Genomic DNA, 19784 nt, shown 5'->3' with positions numbered 1-19784 from the left:
CAGTTTCTATTAAGTGTTTCTTTTCTTTGTTTGTTTGTTTGTTTGTTTGTTTCTCTTTCCTTTTTTTTTTTTAAGATTTATTTATTTATTTGACAGAGAGAGACACAGCGAGAGAGGGAACACAAGAGGGGGAGTGGGAGAGGGAGAAGCAGGCTTCCCGCCGATCAGGAAGCCTGATGCGGGGCTCCATCCCAGGACCCTGAGGTCATGACCTGAGCCCAAGGCAGACGCTTAACGACTGAGCCACCCAGGCACCCCTATTAAATGTTTCTAAAAGAATTTTTATGTTTGACATTTTATTGAATATTTGTTGTTTCAGAGTAGCATGTTTCAGTTCTTAAAAGGGCATAGAAAAGCGTTAACTGCTACTTGTCACAATAATAGAATTTTTTCAGGAGTTCAGAATGTTTCGTGACCAATAAATATCCTGGTCTTGGAAAATATTAAATGTAGGAAAATAAAATGTTAACTGAAAATAGTATATTTCTAATTTCATACAGTAAAGTTTGGTGTATTTTCCTCCCCTTCTCATCCATGTGTGTATTCACATACACAAACCTGAAAGAAATTATATCAAAATACTAGTTCATTCTAGGATCATGGTTTTAATGGTAAGGATTTAATTTACTGTTTTTTATTTTCTATAAAAAGCATATGTTACTTATATAATCAGGAATAAAATTTATTGTAAAGTATTAATATTTAGTTGCAGTTGTTTTCAGAGCAGTGTTAATAATGAAAAACTGAGATCTTAACTCAGGTTTTTCGAAGTTAGTTTAGTGATTTCATAAATCACTGTAGGGGAACCATCCTCTTTATGGCTAGAGCTCAGTTATCCAGGAAACGGCATATTCTTTAATAGTTATGGTTAATGAAGATTATATTTGCTGTCAGGCATTTGTTCTGAGTTTTGGCTATCACTTGTTACTTTGTATAAATTCTATGATATTACCAAAATTTACAAATTACTGTCATATCACTGAATGCCATTGTTGGTGAAACCTCTTGGGTTTCTTGTAGTAGCAGATTTGGAGAATAAGGATTCTCTTATATTTGCTATTTTTGGTTTAGAAACTAGCTTGACTTTAGACATGTGATGGTACTACTACATATTTATATATGTAATACTATTATATGGATATTTTATCTTTAATCAGCATTTTATGTTTTGTCCATATGCCAATTAAAAAAAAATGAAAACAACTTGAAGGGTTTTATGTACTAGTTATTATCCTTAGGGTATATCCTACGAAGGATATTTAATATTCCTTTTTACAGCTGCAAAATATGGTATACCATAGCTTATTCAGCCAATCTCCAGTCTCTGCAAACCCTCTTAATTGGAGAGGTGTGAAAAGGGAAACATCCAGATTTTTAACTATATTTTATCATTTGGTTTCTCTGATTCTTATGAGACACTAACTCCATCTTAAAAAGTGGAATGTTAGTTTTATAAAGGAAGGGATCTGTTCTGGCTTAATATACTTCCCCATGTAGACCAGCACTATTAAAGTGTTTGTTAAGTGGATGAGTAAGAGTTGGGTTTGAAGTTATTCTGACATAAGGCTTAAGAAGACAGTTTCTCTAAGTTTTTAGGTGTACCTAGCATTTTTTTTTTTTTTTTTAGGTATCTTGAAAGATCTGATAGTTGATTTTGCAATTTTATTCTTCTGAATCTGTTGAGAAGGTGATAAATTCCTGTGCTTCATTTAGGGGTTAGCATTTGCATTGAGTAGTTGTACCCTGAAGCATTATTGGTAGGGCTGAAGTTTAAAAAGGGGGAGAAAAGTTAAGCAGCAAAGAAAAGGATGCTGATTGGTGGGGCTTGCCTGTCTTTAAATTAGAGTTGAAGAAATGAGGCTTGAAAATTATCTAATTGCAAAAGGGAAATTTGTAATACCTTATAAATAGAAAGCTTGAACTATAAATACCAGCATCTTTTGTTCGCAGTGAATGTGAATGATAGTTTTAAAAGAGATTAAACGATTAAATGATTTCTTAATCATTTAGGAAATGTGCTTACCCTTTCAAAATAAAAAGACAGTTATGCAAATGAAATATGGGTATACTCCTTAAATTTCATTTACAAAAAAACCCACAAAGGTTACTTAACATTTTTTTAACCATTGAAGATCTCTTACTTGGCATATGGATTGTGGGCAGACTTTTTATTATATTTTTTAAAATAGTCTGTGTCAGTTCTTACCAATGCTCAACATTGTGTTTCATGCTTCTCATTTAACATTCACATCATTGTAGTGGGAATAGAACTGGAGACAGCTGAGCACATGTATAGTAAAGTAATTTATCGTAATTCCTCTTTTAGTGATGTTTTGAAGAACTCCTTTGTCAGAAACTTTTCTGCCAGGATTAAAAGTGATAATGGTAGCGTAAGAAAGTGATGATTTTACATTAGTGGATCAGTGTCTGAAAATGTTACTAAATGCAATCTAAAGTGAAAATACACTATACTTAGAATAGGTCTTAAATTCAGAAGGAGTCTTGGGATAAAAGAAGTGTTGGCTTAAAGTTCAGAGGGATTAAACTTGTTCTCAGAAGGGAGGTTAGTTGAAGAGACCTATTGAAAGAGTGACAGTTGCTTATAATGATGGATTTTCCAGGATATGCATATCTGGAGAGAAACTTTCTTACCTCTAGCCAGCAGCAGGTCCTGGAATCAGAATGCTTCATAAATAACTATGACTAAACAAGCCCCAAACTTGTCTTACCAAGGGAGAAGGGAGAACAATCTCTTTGGGAGAGCCAGGACTGCTGTTAACTTGTTACTATGTCCTCATTATATTAGATTTCACATTGGGACTAACCACATGGGACATCTAGTGTGTGTGCGCACGTGTGTATTTTAAGGCTCCTAAAAAAAATGCAAACAAGCCAAATCTCTGCTTACTGAGAGTTGAAATTTAAGTTAGGGAAAGGCCTTTTACTTCTCTTCATTTATATTCCACACTGTTCTATGAATATTGAATCTTTCAGGACTGATATTCGTGACTACAACACTGATATGGATATGGCAGTTATATAACGTGGAAATAATTCTGCCCTGATTAGTAAGTAGCTTTCTCCCCAAGGGTGGACCTCCAGTTCCCCCACTCTTTTAGTACCTCCAAGGACTGTCTCCCTCTTCCCCACCCACCACCTTGTGCTACAGCAACTGAAAGCTTAAGGGGGCTAGAGGAAGGAGGGGCTCAGGACCCTGGTTGCGCACTGTAAGTCATGAGTTACTGTTTTAATTGTTCATTGCTTGTGCTTTACCAATTACTAAATATTTCAAATAGCACCTCTGAGAGTATAATCATGAAGAAAACTCAAGTTTAGGGAGCACAAAATGAAAAAAGCTTTTTGATAAACAACGGCATCATAGAGCCTTTAATATACAGTAGGCATCATGTCTCTCTAAGAAGGATAGCTAGTGCATGCATTTCAGACTTTCTTGACCAGGGATCTTGTTTGTGGAAGACCTACAGTCTTATAGGATACTAATTTCTGCAGAATACAGTTTGTGAAGGGCTGCTCTCTTACATTCTGTAAATGTATACATACATCAGTGTAAGGCTGTGCTAGACACATTAGGAAATATGTAGATAAATTTTTGCCTTTAAAGAACTTAAGACGTAGATACCTCTAAATGATATTTGTTCACAGTTCCATGCGGTAATCAGATGACTGGTTGAAATCTGTTCTTTTTGATTTCCTTATGGGGGGAGAAACAGTATTTGGGAGAGTTCGTGTTCCTGATATTGTGGGAGTCTTCACCAGTTAAGGAAAATGGTGCTGAAAGAGTTTGAGTAACTAGATGACAAACTGCTTATGTAAGACAAAGTTGTTCTTGGAAATATTTTTATTTTGTAGAAAATAGGCACAGTTTCATATGACTGTTGTCTAAAAAGACCTGGAGTTTGTTATAAATGAACGTTATTGACAGAGAATTTGGATATCATTTCATTGTTTACTAAGCTTGTGTCTGCTGCTTGTATCTGTTGAATTAGAAACTTGTGTAATTTTTGTTGTAGTGTTGTGTTTCATTCTGATTTGAAAATTAATTATATTAATGACGACTTTGGATGTGATCAAATAGCTTAACAAATATTTGAGGGTATTTTAAGTAGGAGTAGAGTTTATGCTTGGAAGATAAGACAGCAATAAACACATCCTTTTAATTGCCAGTAGATAGTTTAAAAAAAGACCACACATATGAACACAAAAGCATAATAAAAGGTATGAATCCCAAATGGTACAAGCAACAAATAAAGTTTGTTGAAAGACTCACTGGGTGTTGGTAGTCAAGAAAGGTTTAATGGAGGCTGACCATTGAGTAAAATCAAGTAAGTCAAGTCCAGGGCAAAGTTATTTTGTTTGTTTTGATTGGAAGAGATGGTTAGAAGGGAGTGTGTTAACCAGATAAAGCCCATTTCTCAGCCAAATTAACATTTCACTAACATTATGTATAAATTAAAAAAGGATATAGTGGAGTTATGGATGAAGTTGTAGCTTGAACCAGAAAGTGATCATCAAATATGATCTGTAGTGTGGATTTTCATAGTAGGTGTAGATGTCTCAAGACCTTATGTTTCCCACCTTGCATTTCTATCAGGTATAAAAGTAGGACCTGATGGAAAACAGGCATAGTCTGTTTTATTATGTTTTTTTGTTTTTTTAAACTGGGAGAGGGAAGTCAGGTTTGGTGGTTGCTGACCTTGGTCCTGAATGATAGCTAAACTATTTTTCTGAGACTCAGATTGGAATGAATTGTGCTGTGCTCTGATGGCTGGACAGCAACCAGTTTAATACTGTGGGAGCTGCAGAATGTTCCTGCTCACGTCTGTTAGTGGTTAAGAGTATGCGTTAGGGGGCTAAATTACCTTGAGTGCAAATCTTGGCCCAGTCATTTATTATCTGTGCAAGTTAATTCTGTGCCTTAGTGTCCCTGTCTGTAAAACTTACATATTTCAAGGGGTTGTTGTGAGAATTCAATGAATCAATCCATGTAAAGTGCTTGGAACAGTCACTGGCACATGAACAGTATAAACTTAGTCATTGTTATTATTGATATATATTTGCCTATACACTGTGGAGGGAATCCAAGAGAAAGGTGACTGGTGGTTGTACTACATATTATGTTGTATGTTACAATCAGTTCCATGCTGCTGCATATTCTTTTGTCAGACTCTAGTCAAGTTATTGATGATCAGTTTTCATCTTAAAAGAAACATTTATTTAACAACAGAAACTTAAACATAGTCTAATTACTATATGGAATTTGTGAGATGTGATTCCAAGGAGACTGTGTCTTGGAGAAATGAGTCTTGTAAAATTTTAGGCTTACAGTTTCTGTTCTAATGGTTTGTACATAACATACATATTAAGTGTATGTGTGTTTCTAAGTATTTTAATGCCTTCATCTTTTTTTCCAGTAACAAAGCGTGAAAGAAATCCCCAATGTTTTTCAAGATTATTTAAAAGGATTTGTAATTACCGCTCAGCACCTAGGACAGCACCCAGTGCAACAATTTGTACATGAACTCTGGCTTGAGGTTTGGGGTTTGTGTTCTGGATTTGGGAAAGAAAAGAAGAGAACATTTTTGGGAATGTTAACAATTCTCGTAAACGCTCTAAAAGTATATGAAATGGAGGATGATTTCATGGCTTTATTTCAAAATGTTTTACACTGGCTGTAGAACCCACTTCATGAAGTAGTTTGAGTTAAAATGATCTAATATTTGTGTTTTAACTTTCAGCTTTGTGTTATTCTTGGAAAATTTCGCACCACTTGTGAATTCCTTGAACCTGGGCATTGCAAACCCACTTCTGTTGGGCCCATCTCCTTTGCACTTTGCTCAGATTAAGACTCAGTTGGCGCTTCAGCAGCTGAATGCCGTTGCCTCACATAGTTCAACACCACCTTATACTTTATTAAATCAGGCTTTCTTGAAAATAGCCATGTCGAGACCCAGGTTTAATCCTCGAGGAAACTTTCCACTTCAGAGGCCACGAGCACCTAACCCTTCTGGGATGAGGCCTCCAGGACCATTTATGAGGCCTGGATCCATGGGTCTTCCAAGATTTTACCCAGCAGGGAGAGCCCGTGGAATTCCACACAGATTTGCTGGCCATGAATCTTATCAGAACATGGGACCACAGAGAATGAATGTTCAGGTAACTCAACACCGAACTGATCCAAGATTGACCAAAGAAAAATTGGATTTTCATGAAGCACAACAAAAGAAGGGGAAGCCTCATGGTAGCCGGTGGGATGATGAGCCTCATATATCTGCATCAGTGGGAGTGAAACAGAGTTCTATAACACAGGTTACAGAGCAGAGTCCTCAAGTTCAGAGCCGGTATACAAAAGAGAGTGCCTCAAGTATCTTAGCAAGTTTTGGATTATCTAATGAAGACTTAGAAGAACTCAGTCGCTATCCTGATGAACAGCTAACTCCTGAAAATATGCCATTAATTTTGAGGGATATAAGAATGAGAAAAATGGGGCGCCGATTACCCAGTTTACCTTCTCAGAGCAGAAATAAAGAAACGCTTGGTAATGAGGCAGTTTCGAGTAATGTGATTGATTATGGGCATGCAAGCAAATATGGCTACACAGAAGATCCACTTGAAGTACGTATTTATGATCCTGAAATTCCAACAGATGAGGTCAAGAATGAATTTCGGTCGCAGCAGAGCATTTCTGCATCTGTTCCCACTCCAAATGTGATATGTAATTCTATGTTTCCTGTTGAAGATGTGTTTCGACAGATGGACTTCCCCAGTGAGTCCTCTAATAATCAGTCCTTTTTTCCAGTTGAGAGTGGAACTAAGATGTCAGGCTTACACATTTCAGGAGGACAGTCAGTCCTTGAACCTGTAAAACCCGTCAGTCAGTCCATTAGCCAAACAGTTAACCAGACAATGAATCAGTCTCTTATTCCTCCATCTATGAACCAGCAGCCTTTTTCATCAGAATTAATTTCAGCTGTAAGCCAGCAAGAGCGGATCCCACATGAACCTGTGATTAATTCATCTAATGTACACGGATCAGGAGGAAGTAAAAAGAATTACCAGTCAGAAGCTGACATTCCCATTCAGTCGCCCTTTGGGATTGTGAAAGCATCATGGTTACCAAAGTTTTCACATGCTGATGCCCAGAAGATGAAGAGACTTCCAACTCCCTCTATGATGAATGATTATTATGCAGCGTCTCCAAGAATATTTCCACATTTGTGTTCTCTGTGTAACGTAGAATGTAGTCATTTGAAGGTGAGTGTTTTTAAAGATCACTGTATAATTCAGCGCCCAAATTTCCTCTAAATTTTCATATTGTGCTGGTGTTAACTAGGCATTGAGGAAATGGCAGAAATTATTTGTGATTGCAACATCACCGCTTAGTTAAAATCTAAGTAGCCCTGGCTACTGACTTGAGTGTTAGGCTTCCTTTATTCCTGTGACTGGCCACATAACATAGTTTGTCCATGTACTTTGAACTTTTGATTAGTTCTCTCAGAAAATTCATGCAGCATAAAATTTATATAACAAACTGTGGACTTATAAAACAATATCAGATGAGTCAACTTTAAATAGAATCTGTTATAAAAATATAAAAAGTTGGAATAAAATATTTGTACTGCACACTTTTAAGAGATAGTATATCGTAGCCTTGCATGTATCTACCTGTCTTAGGCTAAAAGACAGTTAATGTTGATTTAAGTATTTTCTGATTAGCTAGACTAGGATTTTTAGTGTTTCATGAGAAGGAGTGTCCTAAAATAACTTAATCCATAGCCAAATTGAGTCAAGAGTAATTATTTTGGGGTCAGCTGTCGGCTCAGAGAATAGTGTAAGATGGTAGAAATTTAGAGAGAAAAATCTTAAAAAAATAAAAAAGGCCTAGGTGTACCTCTATGGTCAGTATAATTAGAAGAAAGTATTTTATAGAGGTGCAGAAGAGTAATGTAGAATATACTGTTTGATAGTACAGTTGACTCTTGAACAGCTTGGGGCTTGAGGGTGCCAACTCCTGCACAGTTGAACGTCCAAATTGACTCCTTAAAAACTAATAGCCTGTTGACTGGAAGCCTTACCGACAACATAAATAGTTGGTTAATACATTTTGTATGTTAATAATATTGTATACTGTATTCTTACAATAAAGTAAGCTAGAGAAAAAATGTTAAGAAAATCATGAGAAAATACACTTATGTGTACTGTAAAAATCTGTGTCTAAGTGGACCCGTGCACTTCAAACCTATGTTGTTCAAGGGTCAACTGTAATCGTTGGTGGATTTGTGTAGGAATTTTTCCAGTATGTTTTATTTACTTACGTATATTTGGAAACTACTGTTTCTTTTGTTCACTAATGTGATTTGTAGATTTTCATTATAAATGGTCAGGAAGGAATGTACTTCCCATGGAATAAGCTTCGATTCAAGGCCATATCATTGGTTGTATGTATACTTTGAATAGGCTTAAAACCTATAGGTATTTAATTCTCTTTTTTTCCTCCTTCCAGTGCTACCCTTTTATTGTCTTTGTATTACCCACTCACCAGATTTCAGCTGATGCTTTTCTTAACTCTAGCATAGGAAAGCAGCATTCTTCCTCATTTTAGCCAAATTTGCTGAGTTCTAATAAAGTAATAGTTGCCTTCCCTATCAAGGGAGATAGCCAAGTCTTGAAAAGTCTCAGAATAATTCGTAGCACTTAGTCTTTAAGTATCGCTGGCCTAAGTTCTGAATTGAATAATAGGCTCTCTGTATTCCATTTGAACTTTTAATTAGTCATGATGAATCCAAGAAAGGTATCTTAAAATAGAGAACTTAAAAGTTTTTATTTTGTAGAATGGAAAAGCATATGTTTATATGTTTATTCAGTAGGTATTTACTGATTACCAGTTTCATACATGGCTATATTAGATGCTGGGCAGAAATGAGAGCTATATAAATGAAGACATTGGTCTTAAGCAGTTTAAACAGTCTCATTGGAAAGAAAAATTACACACCTAAGGAATTTAAAAAATTAGAGGGCATCAGATGGTTCAGTGATTGCATTTAACTTGTTTTGGTATGCTGTAGGGGAGAGAGTTTTAATATTTCTATCTTCACTTCAGGCTTATATCCGTTCAGGCCAGCTTTATCAATTTATCAACACCTATTGTGTATTTATCAGCATATAATTAAAAGGTATAAATAATGCTTGCTTTGGCAGCACTTACACTAAAATTGAATCAATACAGAGAAGATTAGCATGGCCCGTGTGCAAGGATGACCTGTGAATTTGTGATATGTTCCATATTTTTTATAATAAGTGTAGTTACCATCATCATCTCATACAGATAAAATAAAAAGGGAAAGCAAAAACCAAAAAGTATAAATGTACTTTCTGACATCAAAAGACTAGTTGGATAAGATTGAGTGACAGTAACTTACTGTATTGAGTCTGGCCTGGAAGGATTTGGGAGGGAAGACTTCATGGAGTCGGTTAAATACGGGTCTTGAATAATGAGTAGGCTTCAGATATACCTAGGGGAGGAGGGATGACATTTCAGATGTCAGCAGTAACAATAGGTACCAAGGGTCTTCAAAAGTTTAGCTTAAGGAGTTTAGATTGAGGTGAGAGGCATTAGGAAGCTAATTAAGGTTTTTGATATGTGAAGTGACATGTTCAAAGTGTATTTTAGGGAGATAAATCTGGCAGATGTATGCAGGGTGAATAGGCATGAGAAGAGATACAGTAGGGCACTGAATATGAGGCTTCCCTAGTTCCTTCAAGTGTAAGATGGTGAAAGTCTGGGTTAATATGATAAAGTAAAAGTTAGGAAAAGAAATCATCAGTGATTCATTAGAGTTCACAGAGATTGCCATTTAAAACAGAAAACACCTTTTTTAACAGAACAGCACGATGGATATAACTAATGAATTCTTCACTACTGGATGACCACACGATAGGGATTTGTGAACATGGACTTAGATGGTACAAACTACCTCTCTTGTTTCTGTGTGATATATCTTACTGCCTTGTAAATGTGCATATATATGACCTTGTAAACAATGTAGCCAATAAATGTAAATTACCAATTACAATTTTTTTTTTTTGCTAAATGACAGTTGATAAATATGTTCCCCACCGCTGAATCTTTTAAAACTATAGCCTGAAAAAGGCAATAGTAGAATGTGAAATGTATTTCTTTTCTAAATTGGGATTCAGATGTCAGAGGAGCTGTGCTTGGTTTAGAAGTTATGTCTTTTTGGCTGTCCTCAGTTTAGAAGCTGTCTTTCTGACTGAAATAATTCAGTTTGAGAAAATATTAACTGACATAAAAGATTTTTGAGGTAGATGGAGGATAGAGTGAGCTCTTATATGGGTAGGTATTTTCACAGTTTGATTTTGGGCCTACTCAACTCTACAGTCTTACAGCATTTCCTGCTTAGTAGGGGTAATTATCACTTTTTCTCTGGAGAGGCAGTACTGCTTTTGGACCCCTATTATCTAATCTGGATACTGTTACTAGAGAGTCCAGAAATTGGGGTGGCATGGGTATATTTACTGAGCTTAAAGCAAGTGATATCAGTGAGTGAAGTGGGCCTGTTAAATAGTACAGTGTGTGTATACATATATATATATATATACATGTGTGTGTATATATATATACACACATATATATATACGTATGTATGTATGTATATGAATGTATGTGTAGAACTGGAGTGTATGCCTTAAATAGGGCAGCTATCAGCATCAGTTGATAGTTGCTATACAGAATACATGTGCAGTATTGTTTTTTCAAGAAAAGCTGGAAGTCTGGATTTGGGGGTAAAATCACTGGATTTTTAAATGATGGCAACTTATTTGAGTAAAATGCTTTATGGTCTAAATAAATCATGCCCAACCCACTATTTGCCAGTGTGTCTGTTTGATGTAAACAATGTCCAGTTAATGTCAAAGACATGGGTTCAGCAGTACTAGAGACTCTTTAACTGCCAATCTCTTCTAGCTTTCTATTTGTAGCATTGAGCGGGATATGCAGACATTTCTTTTTTGCAATCCACAGTCAGTTCCGTGGCTTAATGAAATAGTTTAGGGTTTTTCATAACCTCTTGCTGAGTATTGCCAGTAGCATGCACCTGTCTTCAGATAGTTCTTGACAAGGCAGATTCCAAAATCAGTGTCAGCCGTGGTTTTTAACTGTGGAAACTTCTAGTTTGTAGCAGTGACATACTAAAAATATTTTTGAAATGGAAATGAATAACATTTTCGTCAAGGAACATTTTAAAATAAAGAACTGTTGAGTAAGTTTTTTACCTATCCAAATGCTGGAGAAACAATAAAACATTGAGTAATAATACACACTGCTTTTAACTGTTTCACTGGGGTGACTGTATTTTTGAAAACTGTACGTTGTCTTTTTTAAAAATTTTAATCAGATGTATCTTCCAGGAGCTATTTATGGGTACAGATTGTAATTTTAGGGCAGATTTGTAAATGAAGTAATGTATTAAAAAAGCATTTTGTTCATTGTAAATGTCTTTGAAATGGTGTTACTTTCCCTTAAATCCTGAAAATAAATTAGATTAAATCAGCAGCAGTTTTTCATATTTTTACTAATCTTATCCTTTGTCAATATAGTGGGTACCTTGTTTGGAATGGTACTGGCCTAAGAGGTAGGATTTTTTGTTGTTGATATGTTAGCTTGAATTTAGAGATAAAAGTCATTGACACTATTTTGAAGATGCCATTGCAGATACCGTTTTATTTATAGAATTTTTGGTGTTCTCTGGAGTATTTTTATATGTAAGGTGAATTATTTCTGATCAGTGCTTTTATTTTTTCCAAGTTTAAATACATATTTGATTTCAAAATGAGTATCCACGGGTATGATACGGGTATGATTTTTTAAATGTTTTTATACTAAAATGTTTCAAAATGGCATCAGTAAGGTCTGGTATTAAGTACCTTTGTTTGGAGAGGTGCTTTATTTTTGTGAAATATTATTGAGTAGTCAAATGTTACTTATAACTAAATTTGTTAATTTTTGAAAAAAAGAATTACCTGTGTCATTTTTAAAAGCCTAATTTCATTAGTCAGTGTGAGGAATATTCTAATTTCAGCACTTTTCTCCTTTCACAATAGGATTGGATTCAGCATCAAAATACATCTACTCATATTGAGAGTTGCCGCCAGTTACGTCAACAGTAAGAACAAGTTTTTCTTTTTTATAGGTAGCAAATTTACAAAATAGTTAATGTTCAGACATGACTGTTAAATACTTTTAGTGTGGTACTTCAGGGAAAAATATTTTTAGAAAGCTATTGCCTATTTGAAATATTTTGTGAAGTATATTTAATCTTTTTCCAAAAGGAGAGAATTAAATATGATCTTTTCTTCTGACTCTCTCCTAATTATTTCCAGTAGGTAGACTTTTAATGTCATGGGTTCATTTCCTTGCTGGCTTGCCTTCCTTGCAATGGTTTATCTATTTTAGAGTAGATAGTCATCCTTTCTCCTATCTGCCCCACTTTCCCAAAGGATAAATAACTAAAAACCACCCCAAACCAAACACCAGTATTTAATTTCAGGTGTAAAGCTCTCCTCTGGTTTAGAATCTATTTTAAGAATAAACCTTAGGGGCACCTGGGTGGTTCAGTCAGTTAAGTGCCTCTTGGTTTTGGCTCAGGTTGTGAGATTGAGCCCGGTGGCAGCTCATTGCGGAGTCTGCTTGGGATTCTTTCCCCCTTCTTTTCCCTCCCCACCAGCTCCTTCCCCTGCTTGCTTGCTCACACATGTGTGCTCTCTCTCTCTCAAATAAATAGATAAATCTTTAAAAAAAAAAAAAAAAATAAACCTTAAGTGGGAGATAAACAAGCTAGATGTGTTGGTTCCTCAATATTGGTTCTTCAGTTTTTCAACCTTTTGCTTTTTTAAGACAGACACACCTATGAAAGTGAAAAGTGTGACTTTAACGGGAATCTCATATATCCCTTGGAGTAACAAAATTAAATTGTATTCCCCCTACTCATTAAACATGATACAGTTGTGTGTCAAGTTACTGGTCACTAGACTGATGATAGTAACGTGTTTGGGGGCAAATGATTTTGTCACAGCTGTTTTGGGTTTTGGTTTGGTTCTTTATGAAAACATCACCAGAATTTTTGAGATTATTCAGGACTCTTCAGTCATAAGTGATAAACTTAATTCAAGGAGTTTTTAGTTTTTATTTTATTTTAAATTTTTTAAGATTTGATTTATTTATTTTAGAGCCAGCAAGGGCGGAAAGGACTTTGAGCAGGGGAGGAGCAGATGGGGGAGCAGAGGGAGGGAGAAGGAAGGGAAAGAATCTTGACCAGACTTTATACTGAGCATGGAGCTCGATGCAGGCCCTGAGATCATGACCTGAGCTGAAACCGAGTCTGACGCTTAAGCGGCTGCACCACCCAGGCACCCCAAAGTCGTCTTTTTTTTTTTAAAGATTTTATTTATTTATTTGACAGAGACAGAGATAGCGAGAGCAGGAACACAAGCAGGGGGAGTGGGAGAGGGAGAGCAGGCTTCCTGCCGAGGAGGGAGCCCGATGTGGGGCTCGATCCCAAGACCCTGGGATCATGACCTGAGCCGAAGGCAGACGCTTAACGACTAAGCCACCCAGGTGCCCGAAAGTCGTTTTTAAAGTAAGGGAATTTATTAGTTTATTTAACTGGGAAGCATAAGAAGTGATTCTAGTGTCAGGAACAGCTCAATTGGATTCTGAAACAAAAATCAGAGTAGTCAGAAATTGTTTCTTGGCTCTTTGTTCTCTTCTGCTTTGGCTGCGTGAGATCCCAGGTGCACTTCCTCCACAAAGCAAAATGACCCCCGTAATTTTGGACTTAAATGAACCGTGTAGTTAGTAATTCCACGAGTTCAAAATAAACACAACAAAAAACCGTCTTTCCTCATAACTCCTGTATAAGTCCGAGGTTTGACTCTTTTCTTTGGTCCATGTTGAAATCAGTTATAATAGTTGTGAGAATTGGGTACTCGACCTGTGTTGGTGTCATGTGCCTGCTCCTGCTGTGGAGTGTGATAATAAGCCCTACCTGAATCATACAGACTATGAATAGAGATAGAGTTTTTTCCCTACATAGATGCTGTGCAGACATAGGTTATTATATGGAAATAATTTGTTACCTGAATTAGATAGGCCTAGCTATCACTGTAAATGGAAAATCTCTCCTAAGCCACAAATTTGAATGTCTAATTTTTATGAAGATGAGGAATTTAAGTGGTAGTGAGTCATTTGCTATAGGTAGGCATTAATGTTAATAAGAAGATTCTAGCTCATACACTGCCATTAATTTCCTAGAACAAATGGCACATACGCCTATTAAAGCCTTCTGTGTAGATAGCCCTTTTTTTTTTTTTATGCACTTAGGCCCTGATTTTAAAGTGCTTTCTGTGCCTGCCTACATATTTACCTTTTTTTCAGGTTGTGTGCTCTTGAATAATTCCTTCTTGGCTTTCTCTGCACTGCAAAAAATAATGACAAAAAAATAGATTTGATTAGGTGCTTGGGATCATTCCATGGCAAAATATATGCTATTCCATTCTTTGTTTTTTTAAGCTACATTGTGTTCCTTTTGTTTCTATACCTTAATGTATTTAGTTATTCACCTGCTGATGTATATTTAGGCTCTTACTCCTTTTCTTAAGGCTGATTATCTCTTCCCTCTCTTTGTCTTTGTTGGATCTTTCTGGATTATGATACAGGAGTGGTTGGTTAACCTGTGAAAAGATACAGTGCATCAGAATTTTAGTATTAAAAATAAATAATAATAGCTATATTCTTGTATGCTGGGCATAATTCTAAGTCCTTTACATAATTTAATTTTCAAAACAACCTTGTGAAATGTATGTGTAATGATTATTTGTGATTTTATCAGTGAGGAAACTGAGGCATAGAGAGTCAACTTCCCTGCTGTCCCACAGCAAATAGTTGGTGTAACTAGTCTGTCTAGCCCATGGATCTTTACTCCTTTTCCCCCTTTTTCTGTTCAACAGATTATTCTGAAAAGTTTCCAAGCTGCAAAAGTTGAAGGGATAGTAAACATTCATATATTTGTCTTCATTCACCAATTATTATCATTTGCCACATATATTTTATATTTTTATTAAACTTTTTTGAACTATTTGAAAATAAATTGCAAACATGATAACTTCACTCCTCAATTCAGCATCTATCTCCTAAGAATAAGGAAATTTTTCTACAGTGGTTGTCTGTTGTAAACGCATTGAATCCCTGCCTACCCTCCAACCACACTCCCAAACCCGGGAGTCAATCAAGATTCATGCACTGCAGTCTCTTAAGCTAGAACAGTCCACTCTGCCTGTTTCTTCTTTCTCTTTTTACCTTACCTTTTCTTTCTTTTCCTTCCTCCCTTCCTTCCTTCCTTCCTTCTTTCCTTCCTTCCTTCCTTCCTTCCTTCCTTCTTTCCTTCTTTCCTTCTTTCTTGGATGCTTTCACAATGTTGACTTCTTTTGAAATGTCCAGGAAAGGAGTTGTCTTGTAGAATGTCCCAAAGTACATTTTGTACTTTCCTGTTTGTTTCCTTATCATTAAATACATGTTGAAAATTTTTGTCACAGAAACTATAGGTGATGTGTATACTTCCCACATTGGGACACAGATACTGTCACTTAGGTCCTTGTTCTTAACCATTATGCTATACTGCCTGTGCGAGGGGTGTCATGCTTCCGAAGCACATTTTAAACTAGTTAGTTAGGCATGTGCAGGCAGTCCAACCTCAACTTGCAGAATAGTATACATGCATTATCTTTCTGCCCTGGGCACCAGAGACAAAAACATTTATTTTAGCAGTCAGCCTAGTGAGGATCCAGAACATAATTACGGACTCTTGAATAATAGTCCTCAAGCTCTTGTGAATCCATAAACTGGATAGCTCCAGAAATGTAATAACATCTTTGTGTTGACAGCCAGCATATTTCTAGCATTGTACATATGAGAAAGCTAAGGCTTACTTACATTAACTAACTGGCTTTCAGATACATGGCCATTAAGTGTCAGCACCTACACTCAGACCCTAGCATAGCTTGATTCCAGAAGTCTTGCTTTTAAACACCATACTGTTAGATTAGAAATTTATCTTCTTAGATGGTAACAGTGTAAGGAAAGTTTTTAAAAGCATAAGTGTAAGTGAAACAAAATTATCCATGTTTTGACAGTTGTTGATGCCAGATGATAGATACACTGGATTAAAGTTAACTTTTTTTTTGTTCTTCATAGTTTGTCACCCTATAGTTACAACAAGATGCTTCAGGCATCATGGCTGCTCTCAGAAGGAAGAAGGGGAAAGAGGCAGGAAGAATTTTGCCCGTGGTTTTGCATCTGTGTCTCATTGTTTTGAACCTATCACTGGCTATATATTCTAAGGAGGTTAGGAAAGCAAATATTTAGCTTTTTTAATCTTTACTGTAGTAAAGGCAGATAAGGGAAAAGGGAGTTGAGAATTGTTGTTGAGTTAACCTGCTGTAACAGTGTCTTAGACAAATAGCAGCAAATAAAAACCACTTTACCTTTAATACTTTTTTTTTTTTTAAGATTTTATTTATTTAATTGAGAGAGACACAGCGAGAGAGGGAACACAAGCAGGGGGAGTGGGAGAGGGAGAAGCAGGCTTCCCGCTGAGCAAGGAGCCTATTGCAGGGCTCGATCCCAGGACCCTGAGATCATGACCTGAGCCAAAGGCAGACACTTAACGACTGAGCCACCCAGGCGCCCCACCTTTACTATGGTTTTGACCCGTCTTTATTTTCCTGCCAGGTGACTTGCTGTAAGAGTTGGCTGCCTCCATTTCCTTACCTGGCTCTCCTCTTGGTTATTAAAATTGTTTTTGAATATTAGTTGATTTAATGATTTAACTTCCAATTTAATAATGTTTCCAAAATTTCCAGTTAACCTTTATTTTTTTATTTTTTTATTAAAAAGAGAGGGTGCGTATGAGCTGGGGTTGGGGGGATGGGGCAGAGGGAGGAGGAGAATCACCACAGGGCTTGATCTCATGACCCTGAGATCATGACCTGAGCTGAGATCAAGGGTCAAACACTTAATCAGCTAAGCCACGCAGGCGCCCCCCAATTAACCTTTAGAGTTCAGAATCTCTAAAAAGTTGAGGAGGAAGAGGTCTTTTTCTTAGGCTTCTGTGATGTTACTGTTCCTTATACTTTTTTCTTTCTGTGATTACTACTTAATCTCTTATTGGTTTGTGTTTGTCTGCTTTACTCTTCAGTGTTAGTGTGCATAAAATTCTGTCCTCAGCCCTTTCTCCTACAAACTATATCCTGCGTTAGTCTCACACCGTCTTTGTACTATACCTGTGGCTTCTGCATGCCTAATTTTTAAATATCTCAGTCCTCATCTTTCCCCATAATTCCAGATACTTATTTCCAGTTGACCTGAAAGCATTCTTGTGTTCACTTCAGAAATGTTTATTGGTTCCCCGTTGCCTTTTACTTATGTGCAACCTCCTTACCTGATTTCAAGGACCTTCACAGTTTCTAACTCGGAGCTACCTTTCCAGGTTTTCCCCCCTCATAATTCCTTTTCATCATTGCCATGCTGCAGCCAGACCAGTTCCTGGAATAGAACACTTGTTTTGCCTCTGAATTCTTGTATGTATAGCCACTGCATGAAACCTGCGTTGATCCATGCCTATTAGTAGACCTTTTTAAGGGCCACCTGAAAAGCAGCCTTTCCTGCAAATTTTCCCGATTCTTCCACCAGATGTATCTCTTCAAGGACCGCTTGGTACAGCATAAAGGGCACCATACATGTTGTATTCTGTAGAATGGGGTCCCCTGGAGTTCTGCAAAGTGCATGAACTGTCTTTGTCTTTTAACCCCTACCTAAACTTGTGTCATGTACCTCTTCTGTACATCTTAACACTTGTATGTGTATTGCCTATTTTACTTACACTTTGAAGTCTTTAATGTATTAGGAATGTGTTTCTATTCCTTGAATTGCCTACTAGAATAATGCTTTGATTATTTATTGAATTAGACACTGAAAATATACTTTCCAGAAATTTTCATATTTTAGTACACTAATAAATTACTGTGTAAACTGTGTAAACTTAGGTTTTGAACAGTCCTCCTGATACATTGCAGGGAAAGATTGAGACATACAGTCCCATTTTAACTGTTCATTAATACTATTTATTCTCAAAATAGGTATCCCGATTGGAATCCTGAGATCCTCCCATCAAGAAGGTAATTTTTTGAATAGTGGTATTGTTGAGACTTGATTTTCTTTTAAAAGTAAACAGGTACTTTTTTTTTTTAAAGGTACTGTTTTTAATTGAGTTCCTGTTTTGATCATTTTTACTTTTAAACAGCAGACAAATGCAACAATCTCTATGAATCTTTCTTTAATTATCCCAGCTTAAATGTGACAGCTTGCCTCTGTGAACGTCTTTTTTTTTTTTAGTCTTCTGAAAATACTTAATGCTTTTGTTATTGTTTATGTTCGTGGGGTCTTATGTTATAAATGCCTTCAAGGCTGGGAATGGTTTTATTAAGCTTTGTATTCCCTAGGAGGTCCCTGTTTAATGTTTGTATATACAAGTACAGTAGTCAAAGAAATATCTGTAGAGGGGCACCTGGGTGGCTCAGTTGTTAAGCGTCTGCCTTCAGCTCAGGTCATGATCCCACGGTGCTGGGATCAAGCCCCGCATCGGGGCTCCCTGCTCAGCGGGAGGCCTCCTTCTCCCTCTGCTTGTGTTCCCTCTCACTCTCTCTCTCTCTCTCTCTCTCTCTCAAATAAATAAATAAAATCTCTAAAAAAAAAAAAATATTTGTAGGTGGCATAATCTCAGGAAAAAGTTGAAAAACATTTGTTTATGTAAATCACTTCTTAAATTCTTTATATAACTTAATACTTTCAATATATAGTTGGCTATAAAATGGTACAGGAAAAGCCCAAGAAATTGATGGAGGATATTCTTCTGTATATTAGCAAAACAGGGATCCAAGCAATTAGAGGGCAGAGCATCTGTTCTGATTGTTTCTCATTTATCTGTGAGGGTGAATTGTGTCATAACAAATAGGTTTTTGTTTTAAATAAATATATGGTATCAGAGTTTGGTATTATTTATAGTCTGTTGTTAAGAAGGAACTTCTGTCCTATAACTTAATATGACTTAAATTTACATTAAATCCCTGAATCTTGTGATTTCCCCCCATACTTTATAGAAATGAAGGCAATAGAAAAGAAAATGAAACTCCAAGAAGACGTTCTCATTCTCCCAGTCCTAGACGTTCTAGGAGATCAAGCTCAAGTCATAGATTCCATCGATCTCGAAGCCCAGTACGATATATATACAGACCAAGAAGCCGAAGTCCAAAAATTTGCCATCGTTTCATTTCTAGATACAGATCCAGATCCCGTTCACCATATCGAATGAGAAATCCATTTAGAGGTAGTCCAAAATGCTTTCGCTCAGTTAGCCCTGAAAGGATATCACGGAGATCAGTGAGATCATCAGGTACACTTATGGTTATGAATAATAATATATACTATAATATATAATATAACATAATAAATTTACTTATTTTGACTAAATTTTTTAGGTTTTTTGTTTGAAGTTTTAAATTCTATATTTTTAATAAGTTTGAAATCATGACTTATATGCTACTGTCAATATTTAACAAAAGTTGACATTTTGAGCTATTTGCCTTAGTTCTTTTAATAAGATAGATATATAATACTCTGTTTTATTTTATTTTAG

At 36.2% G+C, this 19784-nt stretch overlaps 1 protein-coding gene and 1 non-coding gene across 12 annotated transcripts in view; both read left to right on the top strand.

Moving 5' to 3' along the window:
• Positions 1 to 19784, top strand: part of ZNF638 (zinc finger protein 638) — a 124315-nt gene that overhangs the window by 57007 nt on the left and 47524 nt on the right. For 10 of the 11 annotated variants that reach the window (XM_078056417.1, XM_078056421.1, XM_078056415.1 and 7 more), the window contains exons 2-5: positions 5757 to 7272; positions 12139 to 12200; positions 18229 to 18267; positions 19249 to 19541. In XM_078056417.1, the coding sequence (XP_077912543.1) occupies positions 5959 to 7272; positions 12139 to 12200; positions 18229 to 18267; positions 19249 to 19541 (1708 nt within the window). In that variant the 5' untranslated portion in view covers positions 5757 to 5958. The remainder of the gene's footprint in view (positions 1 to 5756; positions 7273 to 12138; positions 12201 to 18228; positions 18268 to 19248; positions 19542 to 19784) is intronic. The other variant, XM_078056416.1, reaches the window with a different exon arrangement.
• On the top strand, positions 9205 to 9307 carry LOC118551999 (U6 spliceosomal RNA). Its single transcript, XR_004925321.1, has one exon. It is a non-coding gene; the product is annotated as a U6 spliceosomal RNA (small nuclear RNA).

Source organism: Halichoerus grypus, chromosome 10, assembly GCF_964656455.1.
Source record: "Halichoerus grypus chromosome 10, mHalGry1.hap1.1, whole genome shotgun sequence".
NCBI classification, from domain to species: Eukaryota; Metazoa; Chordata; class Mammalia; order Carnivora; family Phocidae; genus Halichoerus; species Halichoerus grypus.
This window is presented reverse-complemented; position numbering and strand designations above follow the sequence as displayed.